Source organism: Paramisgurnus dabryanus, chromosome 2 (assembly GCF_030506205.2).
Source record: "Paramisgurnus dabryanus chromosome 2, PD_genome_1.1, whole genome shotgun sequence".
Lineage (NCBI taxonomy): Eukaryota > Metazoa > Chordata > Actinopteri > Cypriniformes > Cobitidae > Paramisgurnus > Paramisgurnus dabryanus.
This window is the reverse complement of record NC_133338.1, coordinates 43222329-43243440: the sequence shown is the minus strand read 5'-3', so window position 1 is coordinate 43243440 and position 21112 is coordinate 43222329. Positions and strand designations below refer to the sequence as shown.

At 38.1% G+C, this 21112-nt stretch overlaps 1 protein-coding gene across 6 annotated transcripts in view; it reads left to right on the top strand.

Annotated features, from left to right (window-relative positions):
- pcdh7b (protocadherin 7b) overlaps positions 1-21112 on the top strand; it is a 136738-nt gene that overhangs the window by 46604 nt on the left and 69022 nt on the right. For 2 of the 6 annotated variants that reach the window (XM_065289047.1, XM_065289051.1), the window contains exon 2: positions 20178-20370. The exons of 2 other annotated variants lie outside the window; for them this stretch is intronic. In XM_065289047.1, the coding sequence (XP_065145119.1) occupies positions 20178-20370 (193 nt within the window). Of the gene's footprint in view, positions 1-20177; positions 20395-21112 lie in introns of all 6 variants that reach the window. 2 more of the 6 variants (XM_065289046.1, XM_065289050.1) reach the window with 1 other exon arrangement.

The following is a 21112-nucleotide window of genomic DNA, read 5'->3' as shown; positions in this document are numbered from 1 at the left end:
CTTGTTAATTCCCTTTGAAAAAAGGGAAGCGCGTGTGTGTGGTGCAAGAAACGAGGTTAAAGCTAAAGTTAATACGAATGTAAAATACATGGAAGAAGAAAAGCGTTGAGTTTGCCATTTGAGTTTTTAATTGCCGTGGCTCATAATATGACCCGCAAATCCAGCACATCCAGCGCCAAGTGTGTTCGCTACAAATTATCCAGGGACTCATTTTTTTTTTGGAGATCATGGGCTATTTACTTTTCACACTGGCCTACAACTATTTTGATGGTTTTGAGTGCAGTAACCAGATATAATCTGGTAAAAAAGCTGGACTTGGATCTGACTGCTGGCGTCTGGTTTGCATATGTTTCAGTGGTTAAACCAGCCAAGAAACCCTGTAACCTGGGAACATATTTGTCTGGGCACAACCAGTTGAGGTTATTCAAATTCTGTGTTTAAAGTGTTGAGGAGTAAATAAATTAAAGGGCCAACACAGAATTCGTATAGATCAATTGGTAGAGCATTCGGTCATGGGTTTGACACTTGCTGATCAAAATGTATAGCTTGCAATTCACTGTAAGCCATCTGCCAATTGCATGTTTATAAACTACATTTAAATTTTTTGACTATAGTTTAACTAAAAATACTGAAATAAATAATTAACCTATTTGCTTACATTAATTTGCACGAACTTAAGTCATTTGAGTTTGTTGGCATTGATAATCTGTTAGTAGACAAATCAGCCTTGCTGTTAGTGCCACATGTAAGCACATTGCCTCTCTGCAGTCCTAGTGCATAGTTTTTTTATAACTGTGACAAATATTGTATCTTCACATGAACATAAAGCAGACAGCATGTGGTATACAACACAGTTCAGTTAAACATCTGCCGGCTGTTTCTGCCAGTGCTGCTATTTAATCTAATCAGTGATGTACAACAGGTACTGTAAATGTTTCAGCAGATATTTATACATAAGTTAATGTGCAGGTACTTGATCCGGTAAAATTTTAAACAACCTTGCAGTTTAAACCAGACCTATGATTCTGGATGTTATTGCATACAGCATTCCAATGTCGAACACCGGCACCAGTGTTGTTATTTTGGATGTGAGATCTTACGGGCCTTGGACATTGTGCAGGCAAAATATTGATAGATCCCTGATACTGTTCAGACTCACTGGTGTGTGTGTGTGTGTGTGTGTGTTCAGCCAAATGAATCAGTACTGCATACTTTTAAACGCTATATTATGATTGACCCTGCTTCACTCCCATATTTAAGCATTTAAGAAGTGTTCTTCACTTCTGGCTAATTTCTTCTTTCCAAATTTCTTTCATATGTAAGCAACTGTCAAGTTAAATTCCTATCTTACATTGCTAGTAATATCAAAGTTTGAATTTGATTCAAATCAGACCTGCATAGATTATCATGTTCCAGTTTGAAATATTAAAGTGCTATTTTAAAATGTTTGAACTTCTAAATCTGCCTTTTTAATGTCATCATTGGAGTTTGATTGGAGAAGATATACTTTATATTCAGATTGAACGTTTTTTTTTTTTCATTCTGGTTATTGCAGGTCAAGGGATTATTTAAGATAGCTGTCACGACTCAAAATAGTAATTTAAGTTTAGTATTATGCTGTCTTTACTATGCGAGGGTGTGTGTGTTTGTAAAAGAAAGAGATTTAAGTGTGTGCGTGTGACTGAGCGTCGGTGCATTTGAATTTATAAAGAAACCGGCTCTTCAAGTTCAAGCATGTTGTAACACAGGCAGAATGCTAGCCACATATTTTAAACCACAGTTAGACAATAAATGTTTTGTCAACATTTGTACAGTCAATGATTCTGTCCGGATGTAAATTTAGCATCCTTAAGGAATGCATGTTATGAATAACATTTACAACTACAACTTATTTATTGACATACATGACCTTTTACCTGTATTGCAAACAAAACAAAGCTTACATGTAATGCATGAGGATTCTGAATCATTCAGTTTGCTCTGTATAGTGACCACAGTGGTTCCCAGCACCCATTAATTTTCATTATATGGGATTTTTCGTTGACCTATTTGTTTGTTAACTGAAGGTGAACTTCACTTATGTAGTTTAGTAAGGTTAGGATAATACCTGATATCCACAAGAGACTTGTTTTCTTCCTAATGTCTTCCTCAATCAATACCCATAAAACATAATCTGCAAGCCACCGGCCTTTACTCAACTCCAGCTGCACAGATCTTAACATATCTGTTTGCTTGCACAGTGACAGGTGTCTTTTCTATCTCACGTTGCTGAATTTATTGTGATTACCAGGTGAAGCATTTGTCTCTTCGTCCTCTGTCTATCTCCGTCCATATCTCTTTTAACCAGCAAGGGCCTTTTTGTCATTTGATCAAGCTAGGTGTTCTTATCCATTTATTAACCTGTCAGGTTTGTTGCGTGTGCAGAAAGGGTCAAATTCTTAGACTGAGCTTAGATTTGACCAATGACATTTATTTTGCTTGTTTTGTCTGACATCTAGGTTTGAGAATGTAATTTTCAGAGTGTTCAGTTTGGTTCATTTGAAAACGCTCCCTGTTTGTCATTCGTCTTGTTTCTCATTTTCTCAGGATCGCGTGTGTGTCTTTATTTGTTTAGCGGGCCCCAGGGATTTTTCCTAGCTAATAATAATACGTTTGACTCCGCATTGCCCTCCGGCAAGGATCTATTGAGTCAACCCAGCAGAGTGACAACATGGCAGCCACACTTTTACCCATCAAACAAATACAGTTACCCAGTATGATCATGTTGTTTACCTGGAAAGGTAACTGATACCAGTTAAGCACAGATTGACATAGGGGTGGGCGATAAATCGCTTGAGATTCTCATGCGTATCTCATCAGTAAATCAGGTTTCGTGATTAGTAGTAAATCGCCATCACCTGCTTTCAGAAGGAGTGACATTTAGGCCCAATCCCAATTCTATTTTATACCCCTCCCCCTTGCCCTTACCCCTACGCCTACCCCTTCCCCTTGCCCCTTGAAACAGAGTGTCAAGGGGAAGGGCTGAAAATATTCCCCTAAGAAATGGGACACAACTACTAGACTGTTACACATCATCATAAGTCGTTGCTAGATCCTCGGTCATAGATACGTCAATGTAATAATAAAATAAAATGTAATAATACAATAAAATATGAACAAAATATGTTGTGAAACTATCACAAAGTCAATAATATTAGCAAACCTTTTTCATAGCGATTTTTACAAATCTTATTTTGGAGAACACTACCGTAAACATGAAACAAGATTAAAGGCAACATAAAACAAGTGATTATTTGTTATTAAAATACTTTTTAATGTCAAAAAATACTTACATTTATGGGCCATATTGGAAATTTCTCATACCCCTTCGTCTGAAGTGTGGTCCCGAAAAATCTTCGTTTGAAGGGCTACCTGGCCCTTCCCCCTACCCCTCCAGCCAAAAGAGAATTGAGACACACCTACCACTTCACTTGGACGTGCAAAACAAAAGGGAAGGGGTAGATTTGGGATTGGGCCTTAGTACACAGAGCCATATTTCACAGAGAAGCTCTGCAAAATCACATATATTATCGGAGGCGATTTGTCCACGATTATGAACACGATTTTGCCTAGCTTCTCAGTGAAATATAATTTACTATATTTACTGTATTAAATATAGTAAACATATGAAGAGTTTGGTTCCAAAACACGATAAACGCGATAAAAAAGTAAATTCTTGATTTTACGCAAAAAAAACGATATCCGTCGTAATATTCTGTCATCTTTTCTCCCTTTTTTCCCAAAACGCAATAAACACCATTCCTCCTTTTCTCTCAACAAATCACAGCTCACCATTCCACGCATTGTAAACAACAATGGTGGTGCGTTGAATACACACAGGATCCTAGTTCGTGATCAACAAACAAACAAAAACAAAATAATACTTTTGATGGCATTGCTAAACCTGTGGTGGTTTTCTGTGATGGGAAAGAAACGTAAGCCATCAACATCTAACAATTTACGTGAGAGGCACTCGGGAGACGGAAAAATGCCGGCTGTTGCCTGTTCTCACACTACAGTCATGCTAAAACATTGATACCAGGGGATCTTATGAAAAAACTTTCCATTATTTTTCTAAAGTCAACGAAAATTGAGCAGGATCAAAACATTTTACAGCTGATCGCTGTTAAAAAAATTTCAGCGACGATGTCCCAAGGATGACAGCAGCAATGACATTGTTATTAATATTACAAAGTGTTTTGATTAATGCCATAAATGTTTATTTTTTTATCTGTGTATACCACTAGTCAACTAAATGAATATAACATGGCAAAGATGAATGCACATTTATATATGTAACCAGTCACGGAAAGTAGGGACACAAGTCGGATGCGATATGATTCAATAGATTTATAGCATTTTGAAAAAAAAACCTTGGATTTATTGGATTTTGTGGAAAAAGAATCAGTTTTTATAATAAATCTTTGAAAATCAACTTATAGATTAGAATTTTTTATGTTTTTATAACCTAAAGATGCTATGTGAGAGTTTGTAACAGAAAATAGTGGTTTTCATCTTATCACCGAAATTAGTCAAAATGGATTTATTGCGTTTTGAAACCAAACTCTTCATATATTATATTTACTACTAATCACAAAACCGGCTTTACTAATGAGATACGCATGAGAATCGCATGTGATTTATCGCCCACCCCTAGATTGACAGCTTCCAGTAAGAGCGACTACTTTAAGCAACACAAAACTTTTCAATTAAAGTCAAAATAAGACGAATTCTAATCATAGTGACTTAGATCTCGGACGAAGAGAGACAGCGAGAGGATAGTGTGTGAGTGGAAGGCTGGAGAAGTGCAGTGTACTTGATAAAGTCCCTTAGGCACTTGGGGGTTTTTCATTTTTACATGGGGATTAGGATCTGTATCTTCATCATTGCCGTGGTGATGATAGTGTATGATAGCACCTCCCTTTGAAGCAGGCTGATGTGCGGAGCTACTATCCTTCTATCTTTAAAGAAACTAAATCTCGCATAGCTCACAGACGCTCGCTTGAAAGCAGCGAATACATGCAAGGAGTGGATAGGAGAGTTTTCGGGTCTTTGTGGCCAGTGGAGATTCGTCTGAGGCTTTGTGTGCACTGTGCATCTCAAGACAGTATAGGCGATTCTTATATTAAAATGACGACTCTTTCAACAATAAGTTCATAGGTAGTAGCTTACGTTTCAGACAAAATAAGCCAGGTTCGTGTCACTCCCCCACAAATCACACACACTAGTGCTTTCACTGCACACACCCCTTAAATGGGACTAGAATGTGGAGAACCCATACTTCTAGTGCTGCCGCGAATAGTCGACGTAGTCGACGTAATCGACGATGAAAATTTGTCGACGGCAATTTTTTTAGTCGAGGAGTCGCATATTTATTTTTTTCCGTCTCAAACGGCCCACTGTAATTCTGTCTCATGTCTCAAATGGCTCAATGTAATTCACCTCCACACCAGTCTGTGCGCTGTGCGCGCCCTGCTGGTTAATCTGCTACGCTATCATCTTTCTTCCCTCTCCCCTGCCTTCACTGCTTTAATTTTGAAAAATTGGCGGTGGCAGGTGAGTATGTGGAATTATGAGTCGGAAAGCTTCCGAAGTATGCAAGTATTTTAAGCCAAGTTGTGATAAAAGAGTGGTCTGTTACACCGTGCCAAACGTCGCTGGCTTATCACGGGAGCACAACGACAATGCACGAGCATCTCAAACGAAAACACTCGGGAGTTATTGACGATACACCCACAGAGAATAGGACAACGTAAGTAACTGTTATATGATTATTAATGGAATGGCGAGCTAGTCAGTACTGTTTTATTAACTCTTTTGAGAAGTACAATGACTCTGTCTTTGGATGTTAAAGGCTATGTTTGCTCGTGATTCCGCCACGGAATCAACACTGGACGCAACAAATAGATTTTTCATGATTCCCATTTACATTTTTATTTTACTATTTTAAACGGCTCAATTCATTGTTGCGAGTGTTCAGCGCGTGTCTCTCTCTCTCGCTCTCTCTCTCTCTCTCTGTCTCTCTTTCTCTCATGTTGCTTGCAGCGCCTCGACCGCGCGCGCCTCTCTCTTACGTGACAGTGAAAAGGTGGCAGTGTTTTTAATGTACTTTCTTTTTTGCGTAAACGTCAACATTCACAGATGTCTCTGACAAAGACGACTGATCGAGTTAACATGACTTGAAGAAAGATTAGCAGTAGTGTGAGTCTGTGTGCGAGCTTTCTCCCTCCCTATGATGCTGTATGCCGTGTTCTGTAGTCTATGTAACAACAACAGTGTATTCTCTTATATTTCTGAATTTGCACCGAATTGTCTGCGCTATATCACTCGCATTTAAAATCAAGAAATTGCTCAAAACACAACGACAATTATGAGAAGAGCAACAGCAGTAAAGCTACAATGTAAATGTATGGTGATTTTTGCATATCTAAATCAGGATTTTAGCAGCAGTTAAAGGAACAGCTGGTTGGATAAAAAACGAGGTGATGGGTCATGTTTAGTCACTATTTTATAGGCTACAACAGAACAGATAATATGTAAAATAGCATTCAGTTGTGTTAAAATGCAATATAAGATCAAAGAGTAGAAGTGAAACATTTCATATTTCTGTTAAGCATCTACTTTGCACTGGAAGTTTTTATTATTATTTATATTGTTTACATTGTAATTTTTTATTTGGTAACATTTAAGTTATTCATATTGTTTATGACACCGGTGGGTTCAAAATAAAATGGACATAATGAAATAACAAACACTTGAGTTTTTTTTAATTAGTCGTTTAGAATAGTCGACTATTCGAAAAATTAGTCGAAAGATTAGTCGTTAGAAAATTAGTCGTTAGTGGCAGCACTACATACTTCACTTTTAATTTATTTGTGTACGATGTCGTTTGTAAAGAGAGAGCATCATTTGGCATTGTCTGTTAATAAAAGGTGCTTCATTGCTCGCTCTCAAATTTGATTAGATTTTGTTTTCGGATTGACCTCAGGGATGAACTAGAGGGACAAACACGGACACGTGTTGGTTCACATTCACTTTCATGCAAGTGACTGGCGATAGCCTTTCATCTTCCTTTTGTGGTAATTTATTATTAGAATTCGTATTATTTCTGTTCTATTACAATCATTTCATCTCCGTGTTTGATCTTGTTTTAATATATAAATGGAATAAAAGCATTTCATTTCCAAAGCACTGGGGTTTTACTGCGATATTCAATGGAGTATTTTGTTCTTTCCTTTTGATGTGACAATTGAAATTAGCAACACGGACAGCATGTAATGTAGCATTCGGAGGTGTTTGTTATAAATATGTGCATATTTTTGCAATAAAGGTGATTGTGTGAGCGCAGGTGTGAGTGTGCGCTAAATCACGCTTTCTGAGAGCTGTTTGTATTTGAGTGTGAGGATGATTTCGTTTGTATTATGATGTAGCATCAGCAGTCTGATCACTTCTTCACTACCGCTGTATGTAATGGCCACCACAGTGTGAATACCAGGCTAATCTCGCATGGCCCCGGGCCCTTTCTCTCTCTTTCTCTCCACGCTTGTGTTTGTTCAAACATTAGAGGATAATTACTTCTCTGGAATAATTGTTTTCTTAATCGCAGCTATCATAATTGTCTTCTGGACCGGGGCTGAGACTCACAAATGGCTTGTTCTATCTAAACGGGGGTGAGTTTGTTGATGAAGAACGTGGCAATGACAACGTGCCCGTGTGTGTGTGCGCGCGCGTGTATGTACATTTGAGGGTGACACTGCGGGGATGTTTTGAGTAATGTGTCCACAGCCCCCGGAAATGGAGTTTTGCTTTACTGTCACATTGACATTGATTTATTCATGATAAACGCCTGCTTTTGATACAGCTCGCCGAAAGGTGCTCAGCTACTCAGCTACACAGGAAATGAAGTACATATAAAAGGGTAAAGGAAAGAAAATAAAACAGGTTAGAATAAGCATATGTTGAGCTAAGGCTTCACTTGGGGTTAGGTTTAAAAAAAAAATTCTGGTTTAGACCATTTTTTAACCTTGCAGTTTGTACAGACAATGTGAACTGTCCCAGTGCTCGAATTGAATCAGGTCTTATGGGGGGTCCCCACCATGCAACATGACATAGCAAAAATATATAAAAAATAATGCTCCGTCATCACATTCTGTAAACTGTTGTTTTTTTTTTATTAAAGAACTACACAGATACAGATCTCATCAGTTAATGTACACTATACTTTGATCCATGGCTACACGATCGAAAAAAAAAAATGCTGAATGACAGAGCGGAGCCGAAGACCACTGACGTTTTCATGTGAGATTTAAATAAGACTTAAAAGCGACCACGAATTTGGAAACCAATTGTGGAATAAATCAGATTTTTTTAGGTGGACTGGGCAGAAATTGCGTGATGCCACTGACAATAGTTATGAAATTATTAAAGAAAAATTAAACCTAAATGCATCCAATTTATGTTGGTGATGTGGTATTTATGTGGTATTTTACTCTATTTTATTTAAGTTACAATGAAAGGTAACATTTGTTAAATGATTCATCATAACATTTTAAAACCACAATGTTCAGAACATCACACAAAGAATTAACAAAAAAAAAAGCATTTTTGATAAGTAAACCAAAAAACAAAAAAAAACAAATCTGATCCTGCCTGAGATGTCCCGGCTAAGTTCAGTGATCTTATTTAATTTTGAGATTTAGCGTCTCAAAGTATTTCTGATAAACTGACAAATGATATATAATTTGTGATTGTTGCTGTAAATGATAAAAACTAAACTTTATATACAATTCCTTTAACGTTAATTTATTACAAGAAAAATACTGAAATTAATGATTTTATAGACACTGTGCGCTATTATTTTGCACAGAAATATCTTGATTACTTTGACTTTGATCATCTATTTGAATTGTCAGCATTATCTGTACTAAAATAAAAATATGTGAGGGACCCCCCTAAGTATAATTTTGACATCTTATAGGGGGTCCCTAATGCCTTATGGGGGATCCCGGATCCCCCCAGACCCCCCCCCCCTTATTTCGAGCACTAGCACAACCCATAATGTATTATTTTATTAGATTTATATTTATGCATTTGACAGATGCTTTTATCCAATGCGACTTACATTGCATTACAAGGTAAACATTTTTTAATCATTATGTGGGTTCGACCTTTTGCGCTACTGACGCATTGCTCTTCCACTGAGCTGTACAGGAGCAAATACTCAATTTACGTTTTATGTTAAGTTAACCCTGAAAATGTTTATATTTGACCCAACAATGGGTTAAAACAACCCATCATAGGTTAAATATTTATTTTTGACTCAACGATAGGTTAAAGATAATCCAGCATTTTTATGGTTGAATATATAAGATGCTTTACAACAAGAAATTTTGAGTGGGATTTATTGGGGATCAGCTGGATGATGGGGATTACATAGCAGAATGCAGGTTCACTAAAAATGATTTCTAAATTCAATTCAGTTTGGTTTCTGTAGCCAAAAACACAGTGTGTATATATATATATATATATATATATATATATATATATATATATATATATATATATATATATATATATATATATATATATAATTTTTTTATTATTAGGCTACATGAAAAATGTAGTCATTTGGCAATAAATACAACTGTGGCAAGAATAAAAAAAATTGCCGTAATATGCACAGATAAATCATTCTCTATAAGAACTATAACATTTTCATTTCATTTATACTGATACATTTGACAGGACTCAAAACTGCAATTTCTTGCAGGAATTAATGTTGCTCTCTTCAATTCAATCACTGCATCTGTTTAATATGGGCAAACAATGTATATGACAGCTATTCTATGTGTGCTGAATAACAACTTTCATCCTTTATACATTGCCACTTTACGAAGGTTAAATACTTTTTTCTATTTTTATAATTCTTAAATTGATAAAGACGTCTTACTGTGATGCATAGCTTGACAGCTTCTATCTTTGCAGATGTATTTAATAAACCGGTGCTTATGATCTAGATAATACAGCACGCCAGCCAGCATCTCTTACTTCTTTGTTAAAGCAGTCATGTGTCAGTCATAATCTCGCTGAAGTGTGAACACATACTCAGTTTTGTCGTTTCTCTCCTTAGTCTGTGTGGAATTTTTATTTTGCTTCCAGATATTTGCTCGGGAGTCCTATTCCATTGAAAGCAAACCGCATGGTCCGAGTTACGATATCCAGCCCGCCCGCAGGTTGTTTACACCGGTGCTTTCGTTGACTCTTAGGCCTCTGTCACCCCTGACGGCCATAGCTCCTGCGATTAAGTCTGTCACTCGCTGACATTAGTGGGTCAGTTGTCAGATTGACTGCTCTCGCTCAGAGCGAGTTCTGCGCGTCCCGTGTAGCGCGATGCTATTGGCCGATGATTGACAGGTGGAGGGACGCAGAAGAAGGTTGAAGATAGTGTCCTATGAGCTGAAGGAGAGTGAGTGTAATTGTAATGCGATCATGTAAGGTGGTGCCAGACTGTAAGTTATATGCCGTGTGTGTTTGTGTTTGTTTGTGTGTGCATTTTTTGAGTTCAACTTTCCATCATTATCATGTTAGGAAAGGCACCTGAAAGCATTTTTGTGCGTTTGACGGTTACCTGAGAACATAATCCATTTCTGCTAGCGAAGATAATGGATTTGCAATGATGAGGTTAGATATTCGGCACCAGAACAGGAAACTGCATATCCCTTTTCACCTTTTACAAGGAAATATTAGGAGAGACTTAAAAAAAAGACAGCGCGGGACCATTTATAAGTTTAAATAACTAAAAGCACATTCACAAACGCATCCAGAATCCATTATTTGTTTATCATAAAAAATGTTCTGGTGTTAAATATCCGTGGTGTTTATTCGTCACTTATCTCTTAGCTCACTAAAAATAAACATTAGCGAGACGCCTGTTTGGGGTCTTAAATTTCAAGCTGTACCCTGGAGGTATTGTTCCCTTTCATGAAGTGAGGGTCAGGGGTTAGATAAGCTTTTGAAGCTGTCAGATCATCCCTTCGGAATATGGCTGCTACGTTCGGACTTAATCCCGGGCTTAAAGAGCAATTAAAAGTTTAGCTGGGATTTAACAAAAAGAGCATGGAGACATTTTTTGAGATTTCCATCTGCCCGTGTTAGTTTTCTTCAATCTTTTCAGCTTTTGTCAGGAATGTTAATGCGAAATGTTTAAACGAAAACAGACTCATAAGGGTGGAGTGTGGAAAAGGCTGTGCACCAAAACCACTTTGTAAGCTTAGGCATTCATTAAGAGCCTAACTCAGACATTATGTTTATTTATTTGCTAGGGCAATAAGATGTTTAATATGACCTCTTGAGAACATCGCAGCACTTTTTAGAGTTTTCCGAGGCCACAGTGATCAATCGTCGATGACACAAGAACAGCAAATGGGAATAGCACTTTCTCGAGAACAAACTGAGGCAGCAATGTACCTACATTTTAGACGGTAAGAAAAAGAGGAAAAATGGGCAGAATTTGCAATTCTTACTGTACTGTATGTTTCTCTTTCTCACCAACTTAAGTAAAAAGACTTTTCAAGAACAACTGATGATAAGTAGCCTTCCTGTTCAATGCATAAAAGCTGACTTTTTGATTAAGAGCGCATGAACGCTGATAGGCAAGGCCAGCTAATTTTACTACAGTGACTAACATCCTCAGTGTTTTGTTTGGCAAAGGCCTGAACATCTGGAACATTTGGCACAAGGAAAGGAAAGTTGGTCTGGGAGGAAATGGACTGGAACGGCAATAAGCAAAGTGTCGCCATGCCATCGCCGAGACTGTGAGGTGGAATGGATGACAAGAAAAAATGAAGAGATGAATGAATGAATGATCAGGCCAGGTGAGATATATATGCTTCAGTGCCTTCGAAAAGAATTATATTCAAAGCCAGTCAGCTGACATCCGCCAAGATGTACTGTGAAGGTTTTATCTGACGATCTTCAGAGACAAGGCCGCAAAAAAAGAGAAAGCAACAACTTTTTCAGTGTCTGGGGGCTTTATATTTCGTTTTAAAAGAATGTTCTTGAAGTGCCGATCTGTCCAGCTTGAGGGTTGTTGACGAAAAGGGCAGCTGATAGGTTAAAAGTGATTAGAGAAAGCTTGTGAAGATGTGGACTTCAATCAAAGCAAGACCTCAAAGTGGATAAACTGTTAAATGTTTGCTCTGGCTCCGTTTGGATGTGTTCAGGGTTATTTTTTCTTACATTGGCTATGAACAAACCAATACCAATTTAGCATCAAACTAATACCAATATATAAATTATTTTCATCTTGCTGCATCTTTTGAGGTTTTTCAAACCAGCTTTTAATCTCACTTTGGGTTTGGTTGACTGAGACACAACAGTCATGGATAAGTTATCACAGAGGGGAGAGGTCCTGTGGTTAAAAAGCCTCAAGTTTTCAGCGCCTGCAGTGGAGTGTGTTAATAAATGGCTTGCCAAAAAGGCCTCGGACCTGGCTGAACTCCTGAAGGTCTCAGGAGGTCCAAAGCCCATCTGGAGGTCCTCATAGGCAGGAAGGCTGGAGAGAAATGAAGCTTGACCAGCGCCAGTCATCCCTTAAGACAAAGCAGACACCTGAGCCTCCCAGAGCTCCAGGATAAACAACACTCCCGACCTTCTCACCAGGGGCTCTGTTAGTCTTTCAAACACATATACGCATTCCTTTCTTAACATGCTGTACTCCCTTTCAAGCATGATTTAGTGCTTGAGATGTTTTTTATCATATGAAGATTTTGAAAAAAATCCAGTAATTCAAGAAAAGTGGCCAGGTAGGGGCCATAGGAGATGCATGTGCGTGCATAAATACTCAGACACCTACAAAAGTATTTTTGTTATGCGTAACCGTTGAAGACCTTCATATTTGACTGCTTTAAAAAATTATTTGCCTTACACTAAAAATGCATAAAAAATAATGTGCATGAAAACAGTTATCTTGATAAGATATCATAGCACACCCCATAACATTTTTGTTAAATAGAATCAGATAAGAAACTTTACCATTGAAGAATTGTACAAACATACATGTTTTTGTGTTGTATCCAGCCCATTTTTCCAGCGCAATCGACTTTACAAATATTGTTATTCTAAAGTATTAGTACAGCCAAATGCTAATCACTCTTGGCAGCTTCATAAGATCTGAATTTTGGTTAGTTGTTTAATCTAACTATGAGAATTTGAGTTTAAACAGCCTTTTAGTGCTGATTTACAGGTTATTTTGACCTACAGCTGATAGCTTTACCCTTGGGCTGTTTTGTACATTGCTTGATCAGGTAGCAGTTTGAGGATTACCCTCAGGGTGCTTATAAAAATTTGAACAGGGGTTAATTACAGGTTCTGCCACCAGGCCACAGTGTCTAGACACTAGTGGTTTATTACCTCTCTTCTTTTTCATATCTTCTGCATCAAGCACTCCATACCACCACATCACCAACCCCGTGACGGTTATATATTGGTGCTGTTAACCATCGTATCTCATCTAATGTTAGTTCTTTCCGTCCCCTTTCCCGTTCATTTCATCTCCTTTCCTCTCCTTTCTGCTCGATTGCAAACAGACACAGAAGGCTTAGAGTTTGTGTTCTTTCCCATTGCCTAAACCGCTGCTCGGTATGGGTCATTGACATGGGTCACTCCATTGCCCACAAAAACACTACACACACACACACACACACACTTTTTTTACTTCGATAGTACGAAAAACATGTTTTCAAAAAAGTATAATTTTTCTAAATAATGCAAATTTAATGGATGTTCTACCCAAATCCAAAGCTGAAAAAACTAAACTTACAAGTATTCTTATTGAATTATTATTTCAACGTCCGAAGCTGCAGTTTCCATTGCTGCACATTTGATATTTAGTTCGTATTGCTTCAGACAGTCCTCCCAATTTATCATAGCTTTGCAAGAAAAGCAATAACCCACGGCACTAATAGGAAAAGAGAGAAATATCAGACTGTGTGCGGTTATTGATAAAGGTTCACTTGGGTTCAGGTTGGGCACATGGGATGGGACATAACATCAGATGTGCTCACCTACAAACTGATAGGAAGTTGGATTACTCTGCTGTACCCTATTACTGTAGCTATGGCCTGGCGTTCATGCTGTTCCTGACGTGTCTCTGGATTGTGTATATCACAGGCTGCAACATTTAATCAGTCGTGGCCAAAACCAGGCCTTTTTTTAGCAGATAGGGTGAAGATAAAGGTTACGTTTCTATTGGAAATGAAAGCCATGAGTTGCCAGTGGCCCTCTCATCGGGGTCTTCTTTCAGTCTGAATACATCCAGCAGGGCCTATAGAAATTGAAATAATATAGCAAGAAAGAAGGAAGGTACACACATGGGTAGCGTTTAAGGAAAATATACCTTCATGCAGGACACTGTCTGTCTCTTTATCTGTCTGTCTGTTTATCCATCTTTGTCTGCCTGCCTGTACATCTATCTAGATCCTTGCATCTTGAATCACTTTCCCATCTCGCATCTTTCTTTCTTGCATGACATTCATTGACTCGTTTATATAATTTAAAATTCAATTTCCTCCAAGTATAATGCCACACTCCACCGATTTATCTAAAGTTCAGTTCATTTGCGGGTAATTTAAACCTCAGCTCTTCGGCAAGGGACTTTGATTGCTGTCACACATAGCTGCAGAGACAGTGATTTCATTCTGGAGGGAGAGAGAGAGAGAGAGAGAGAAAGAAAGAGAGAGAGAGAGAGAGAGAATGGGTCTTTGATACATAAAACATCATTTTGATCCGTTATTTCATCCCGACTGCCCTCCGGGCTTCCATTTAATTATGTAACAAATGTTTGACTATCCGAAGTGAAGTTTTTGGCCAATGAATATTTATTTCTATTCATTTGTTCAATGCTGATTGTAATTACATGGAAACATGATTTATTACCAAAATTTCAACGCACAAAGATATGAGTAATGAGAATAGGATGGAAATAAATAACTTAATGAGTGCAGCATAAAAATTGTATTGAATTAAAATTGGGAAACCTGGATCCATTTTCTGAGGGAGTGATGCAAAAATTATAGCATAACAACGATTTTGAAAGATCATCAGTGGATGAGGGTGAAGAGACATTGCATACGAGAGAGAGAGAGAGAGAGAGAGAGAGAGAGAGAGAGAGAGAGAGAGAGATGCACAAACATACAGCATTTTTTATTAATTACAAATTTTGTATGCACTTAAATTAAAATTTTTATGTATGTATTAATATTTGGTATATCCTCCCTTTGTTTTGATTATCTTTTACAAAGGAACTAACATGGCCGGTATCACAAATAAAACTTGCGTTTATTATAAACCTAGAAATAATGCAGAATGCTAAATGTTTTGTTAAGCTTAAGCTTTCGTTAAAAATCCCAGATCTTGTATTACTTAGACATTTGGATGCCACTATATTCATGTTCATTATCAAAGCAAAGATGCAGAACACACAAAACAGCTCTTTTTGTCTGTTTGTGGGGGTGTCCTACAACAGTCTGTAACTGCTGTGAACTCTTTTAAGCTGAAAGCCAGGCCCTGCTAACCTGACAGAATACAAATGCCAAGATTATGGCGACGTGTCAAATTAAAGGAACAATTTGGAGTAATGATGAGTGTGAGGCCACTCAGTCAGAAAGGCAGTGAGTTGGAAAGGAAAAGAGAAGTGAATGATGGCGCTCCGTCTTGTTTAATATTCCTGAAAGAAAATGTGCAGTGACAGGAAGTGGGGCAGTGGGGAGACGGCCAGAGGCGAACACTTAGAAAGGCCGCTGCTTTGTTAGTGTCTGTTTAATGCATCAGCTAACCTCCCGCTGCCGAGTTCAGAATGAAAAAGCTATTGCTTTTTTGGCTGATGTTTATATTTATTTATTGCGCAGCTCTCTGGAGCATTTGATTCTGGTTGGTCAATTTGCGGGATTCTGCGGTCTAATATTCTTGTGTAACTACTGAACTCGACTGCAGTGTGCTTGTTTCGCGTCTCTGGCATCGTTCTGTGTTCCATGTCCTCTCGCATTAGTAAATAATTAATAAAAGTCCATTTATCAAGACCATTACTCCATTTATTTGGTGGGTAGTTGTGTGCCCCTGTTCTCTATAATCTCCTTTGTTTAGAGTCTCATTAGACCTCTAATAAACTGGTCATCACACATTTCACAGTCTGTGAAAGCCCAAAGTCATTTTTTTGTAATTTACTGTTGTCTACATAATGTAAAGAACATTCTGTGAAAATATAACCTCGATATCTTTAATATTGACCGAATAAGGCCATGTAAAAATGGTAAAATCAGTGACCAAAATCAAATTTTGATGCTTAATTAGATTATGAGACTTTAACCTGGATTTCACAGACAGGGTCATATTTGTGGTGATATTTATGGATTATTTAAGTTAAAATACAGAAACTACAGACTGAAGCGCAAGCATAACTGTCCCAATGAGTGCAGGGTTATTTGAATAAGTAATAGGTTACAAAATACAGAGAGACATGGAGAATGATAGGAGGGTGGGAGGGGATCAATTCTCCTCTATTGTCTTCTGTTCTTTCCCCCCCTCTGCTTTCACTTACTCAGACAGGAAGAGTCAATGGTTTAATTTCAAGGCTCCAATGCTAGTTAAATTATCAAAATTTAATTTACACCTTTCAGCGCTCACTCTCTCTCTCTCACTCTCTCCTCCATTTTCTCTTGCTCACCCAGCCTCTCATTTAGCTCAGAGCCCATATGTATCAGTTATCACAGTGTACACTGGGGCGGGATCATGCATTTCATTAGGATGTGAAGGGCAGAAAAATCCTGAACTTGTTTAACCCCAGTTTCCTCTACGGTAGCAGTATTTTAATCCATACAACCTATTCATTTTCCCATTTTAAACATCCTAAAGGGGGATCCAGTAGAAGAGGATTGTAAGACTGGATCATTGCAGCAAAATGATTCACTTTAATTAGGTTTATGCATTTATGTATGCTTTAAAGTGACTTATAATGCTTATAAAGGCTATCTACAGTGCCAGAAAGAAAATAAATTGTAAAAAATAGTCTAATACCCTTTTAAAAAATGCACATTTGCATCTTAAAGTTCATATTTTTACACAAAATAGTGCTAAATAACGCCAAAAGTGTTTTACTTTTGCTCGTAAACCCTTTTTAGGACTAAACTGCACCTATGTACAACCTGTGTAGCACCTATGTAGAACCATATTGTGTTATTTTGAACCATAAGTGATGCTATATGTGCTCTTTAGTGCTAAAAAACTTACTGTTATTTATCTTGACTATTGATGAGTTGTTATAACTACAGGTGAGTTGTTATAACTTATAAAATATAGTTGAGAAAAGTCAACTTAATTTTATAAGTTGTGACAACTCATCTCTGTTGACATGACTTGTAAATCTGAGTTGATTTAACAAAAAAATTTAAGGCAGCAAAGTATTTTTTACAATGTATGATTACCAGCTTTTAGTACTATTTTTTGAGTGTACAACAGGGGAACATATTGGTACCAAATGTACCTAAATTGCACATATTAGGACCTTTTAACTCTTTCCCGTCAGCGTTAAAAAGGTGCCAGCCAGCGCCAGCATTTTTTATGATTTTTTATTTGATACAAAATATCAAATGAAAAAACAGACCCTCTGCTTTAAAATAGTGTCAACCCTATCTTTATTTGTTTTCTTTTTTCACCACTCAAATATTTTTTATACATATTGAGCAAAAAGCTGAGATAATTGCGTTTTTGTTGAGGACTTTTGATAGAGATCAGATTCAGATACTTCCTGGTTTTATAAGTTGGGTAAAAGTAGGGGTGTAACAATACATCGATATGGATCGATACATTGATTTTATTTCTAACGATCCAATGAATCGATGCCACACATATTTATGTTTTATTTTTGAGGTACCTTTATTTTGACACTCTCCACGTCCTCATTCCTTAACGTAATGTTCATCTAGGAATTTTCACCAAAACGCCCTTTTTTCATCTGCTAGTGTCAGAAGTGAATACAATGCAGCAACAAAGCGGTTGTAGCAGCAAAAACACAGTGAAAGAGACAGAAGATGGGCATGTGTTATGTAAGGGATAATGTAGAGGCAGCCGGTAGTTATTGGGAAATAAGCCCCGACAGTGTGATCAGGACCCGACGCGAAGCGGAGGGTCTTGTATCACACTGAAGGGGCTTATTTCCCAATAACTACCGGCTGCCTCTACATTATCCCGCTTATTACACGGCTACTTGCCACATAAGAAAAAAAACTGGACATGAATATGAATTTGAAACATTTTATTGGCATATTTGTTTTAAATTAACATTTTTATCCTTCCGCGAAACTTTGCACAGATGCATAAAATGATCGTAATACCTTATTTAGATCCTCTGCTTCATACTTGTCTCCATTTTTTCTCTTTTAGCCAGTCTTTGAGAAGTTTTAATGCCCATTCTGTATTTTTTTGTGTGTTGGCTTCGTAGCTGTCATGCTCTATTTTGTCAAGTTCAGTCTCAGTAAGCTCTCTGTGTCTTGTCGTGGTTGTCGAGTGTTTGTCACAAGATGGCGCCAAACAGACAGTAATCTTTATTGATCTTTATTGGCGCGGAACGATTTTACTTGTGCAAGTAGTCCGGCTATACGTTATTATTTTGGAGCGGTTATTATTCGAAAAGAACGAACCTGCAAATGTCTCAACTGACCAATCAGAATCAAGCATTCCAGAGAGCCGTGTAATAAGTGTTAGCACTGCAGGTGATATTGTCCATTCATCGCAGCATTTGCTGTGTCGGCAAAAACCGTATTTCTGGTGGTGAAAATCGGTTTTATATCGAATCGTAATGAACTGTCCGATTTACACCCCTAGGTAAAAGCACCACCTGGTGGATAATAGTGGAAATACGGATTGCCAGAAAATCTCGTCATTGGCAGGAAAGCATTTTCTCTTAATTGAAAAGTCATTGGAAGGGAAAGAGTTAAAGGGTACTTCACCAGTGACAGCTTGGGGAAAATCAGAAAATTCACCACTTTCCCTACAAAAATTACATCTTAACCATGACATCTTATACATAGCCTAAGGTGGTTTGCTGCTCTTAAGTTTGTGTTCCAATCTAGCCAAGCTGTTGTGATACTGGTTTAGCTTGTAGGCTAGTTGATATTCCAGTCTGACCAGTACAAAAAGTGCTCATACCCCCCAAAACCAGATCAGACTTTAATATGAGCAGCTTAGGCTGGTTGACAGTAAGTTGAATTCAGCAGGGTGCTATCACGAACATTTGGCTCACAGTTAAATAAAAACAACTACACAGAGTGGACATGATGTCCTTCCTAGTTTAATTTATCCCTACTCTCTGTATTTGCCAGATGTCAGCTGAAACTTAAAGAATTTATCACCCTTCCCCACCCGCTGTCACTCATCTCCTGCTATCTCTCTCTTTTCTGTCATTCCTCAGTCGAGTCGACCCTCTGAGTTTTCAAGAGGATGAGGAAATGAAAATCAAAGGCTCACAGCCCAAAGTCAAATTCACATGAGATTCTGTGTACCGGTTTATTACCCGCACGCGCATCCTTTCACCTATTTGCTCTTTAGTTACAGTACTTTGAAAAATGTGTGTATGTGTGCTCTTGTTTATAAGCCTGTAGCTATGTGTTCCATTCTACCTCCCTTCGGGACCATACATGCTCCTCTTGTCCTGTTTTTGCTATAAAGTAAACCGCACAAGGAGACTTTGACGTCCTTCAGACCTCCGCTGCTATATTTAAACCGTGATGCCAAGCATGGCATCTGTACTTACTCCTGTGGGCATTGAACTTGCTATCCTAACATTTCATTTTTTTCATGTAAGAATACATTAAACAAGTGCTGTGCAGCTCATTAGTATTGTTTAGTTTATTTTCGAAGAACACTGCTTTTAGGCTACATATATTTACTACTGTACATAGATGGAGCAATTAATCTAGTTACTGTTTATATCCATTTGTAACTTAGAGGCAAGTACGGTAACCTAACTAGAGCTACAGAGAATTATCCCACCCATTACCCCCCTCCCAAAAAAAAAAAAATCTACCCATCAACCCCTTCTTCGACCACTTCCGTCCAGTGACCCCCAGCAATCTCTTCTCTTGTAGCCGTTCCGCCGAGTGACCTTCTCGGTGGTGAGCCAGCCCCAGGACCCGCACCAGGGCTCGCTGCAGAGCTGCTACGACAGCGGTCTGGAGGAGTCGGAGACGCCCAGCAGCAAGAGCTCATCAGGCCCCAGACTAGGTGCCCTTCCTCTACCTGAAGACGCCTATGAGAGGACTACGCCCGATGGCAGTGTCGGTGAGGCAGAGCATATGGAAAATGGTAGGGGCAAACACAAAAAAGATGAGTCAGAGTTAAGCTAAACAAGCCAAATAAGAAGAGACACAGTCATCAATCAAACGGATAGGAAAACTTACAAAACGCCACACTATCACACACAGGTACGCTTACACATATACAGATACTGGGGTATGTGCAGGTAGACTTAGAAGGCGCTTGTCTTGTGCGTTAAGTTTAAGTGTGGTTTAGGGATAAAATGTTGATACTACATTAGCACATCATAGTTTTTCTTATTTATTTTGCCGTGATTGTCTTAGTAAACCGTAAGGTCTGTTATTGTGGCATAGAGTTACACTGTAGTTAGAATGTGAACCATGCTTGACTAGACTGAGGGGAAAAGTTTGCATCATCGTCTTATAAATGTTGTTAGACATCGTGCAGACATCACAGATAAATAAATTTACATATTTTCACATTAACATAGTGTTACAAAAACATTTGATTGTCTAGACTTTGACACGGTCCACTTGGATAGACAAATATTATTTTCAACCATCTTATAAGCCACCGTCCCTATCTTGGTCTTTATATAGTAGGGGTTTAACAGGTGAAAAGGCTTGCACAGTAAGAGCTTGTATCTCATTTCATTGTGGCTGGATTACACATCCCATGTAGAACCTCTCTGTGGTCAACAGTTACCTTCATTGTTAATGACTGCCATCCAGTCTCTTTCAATGGGGCCACTGTTCTCAAGCAGGTA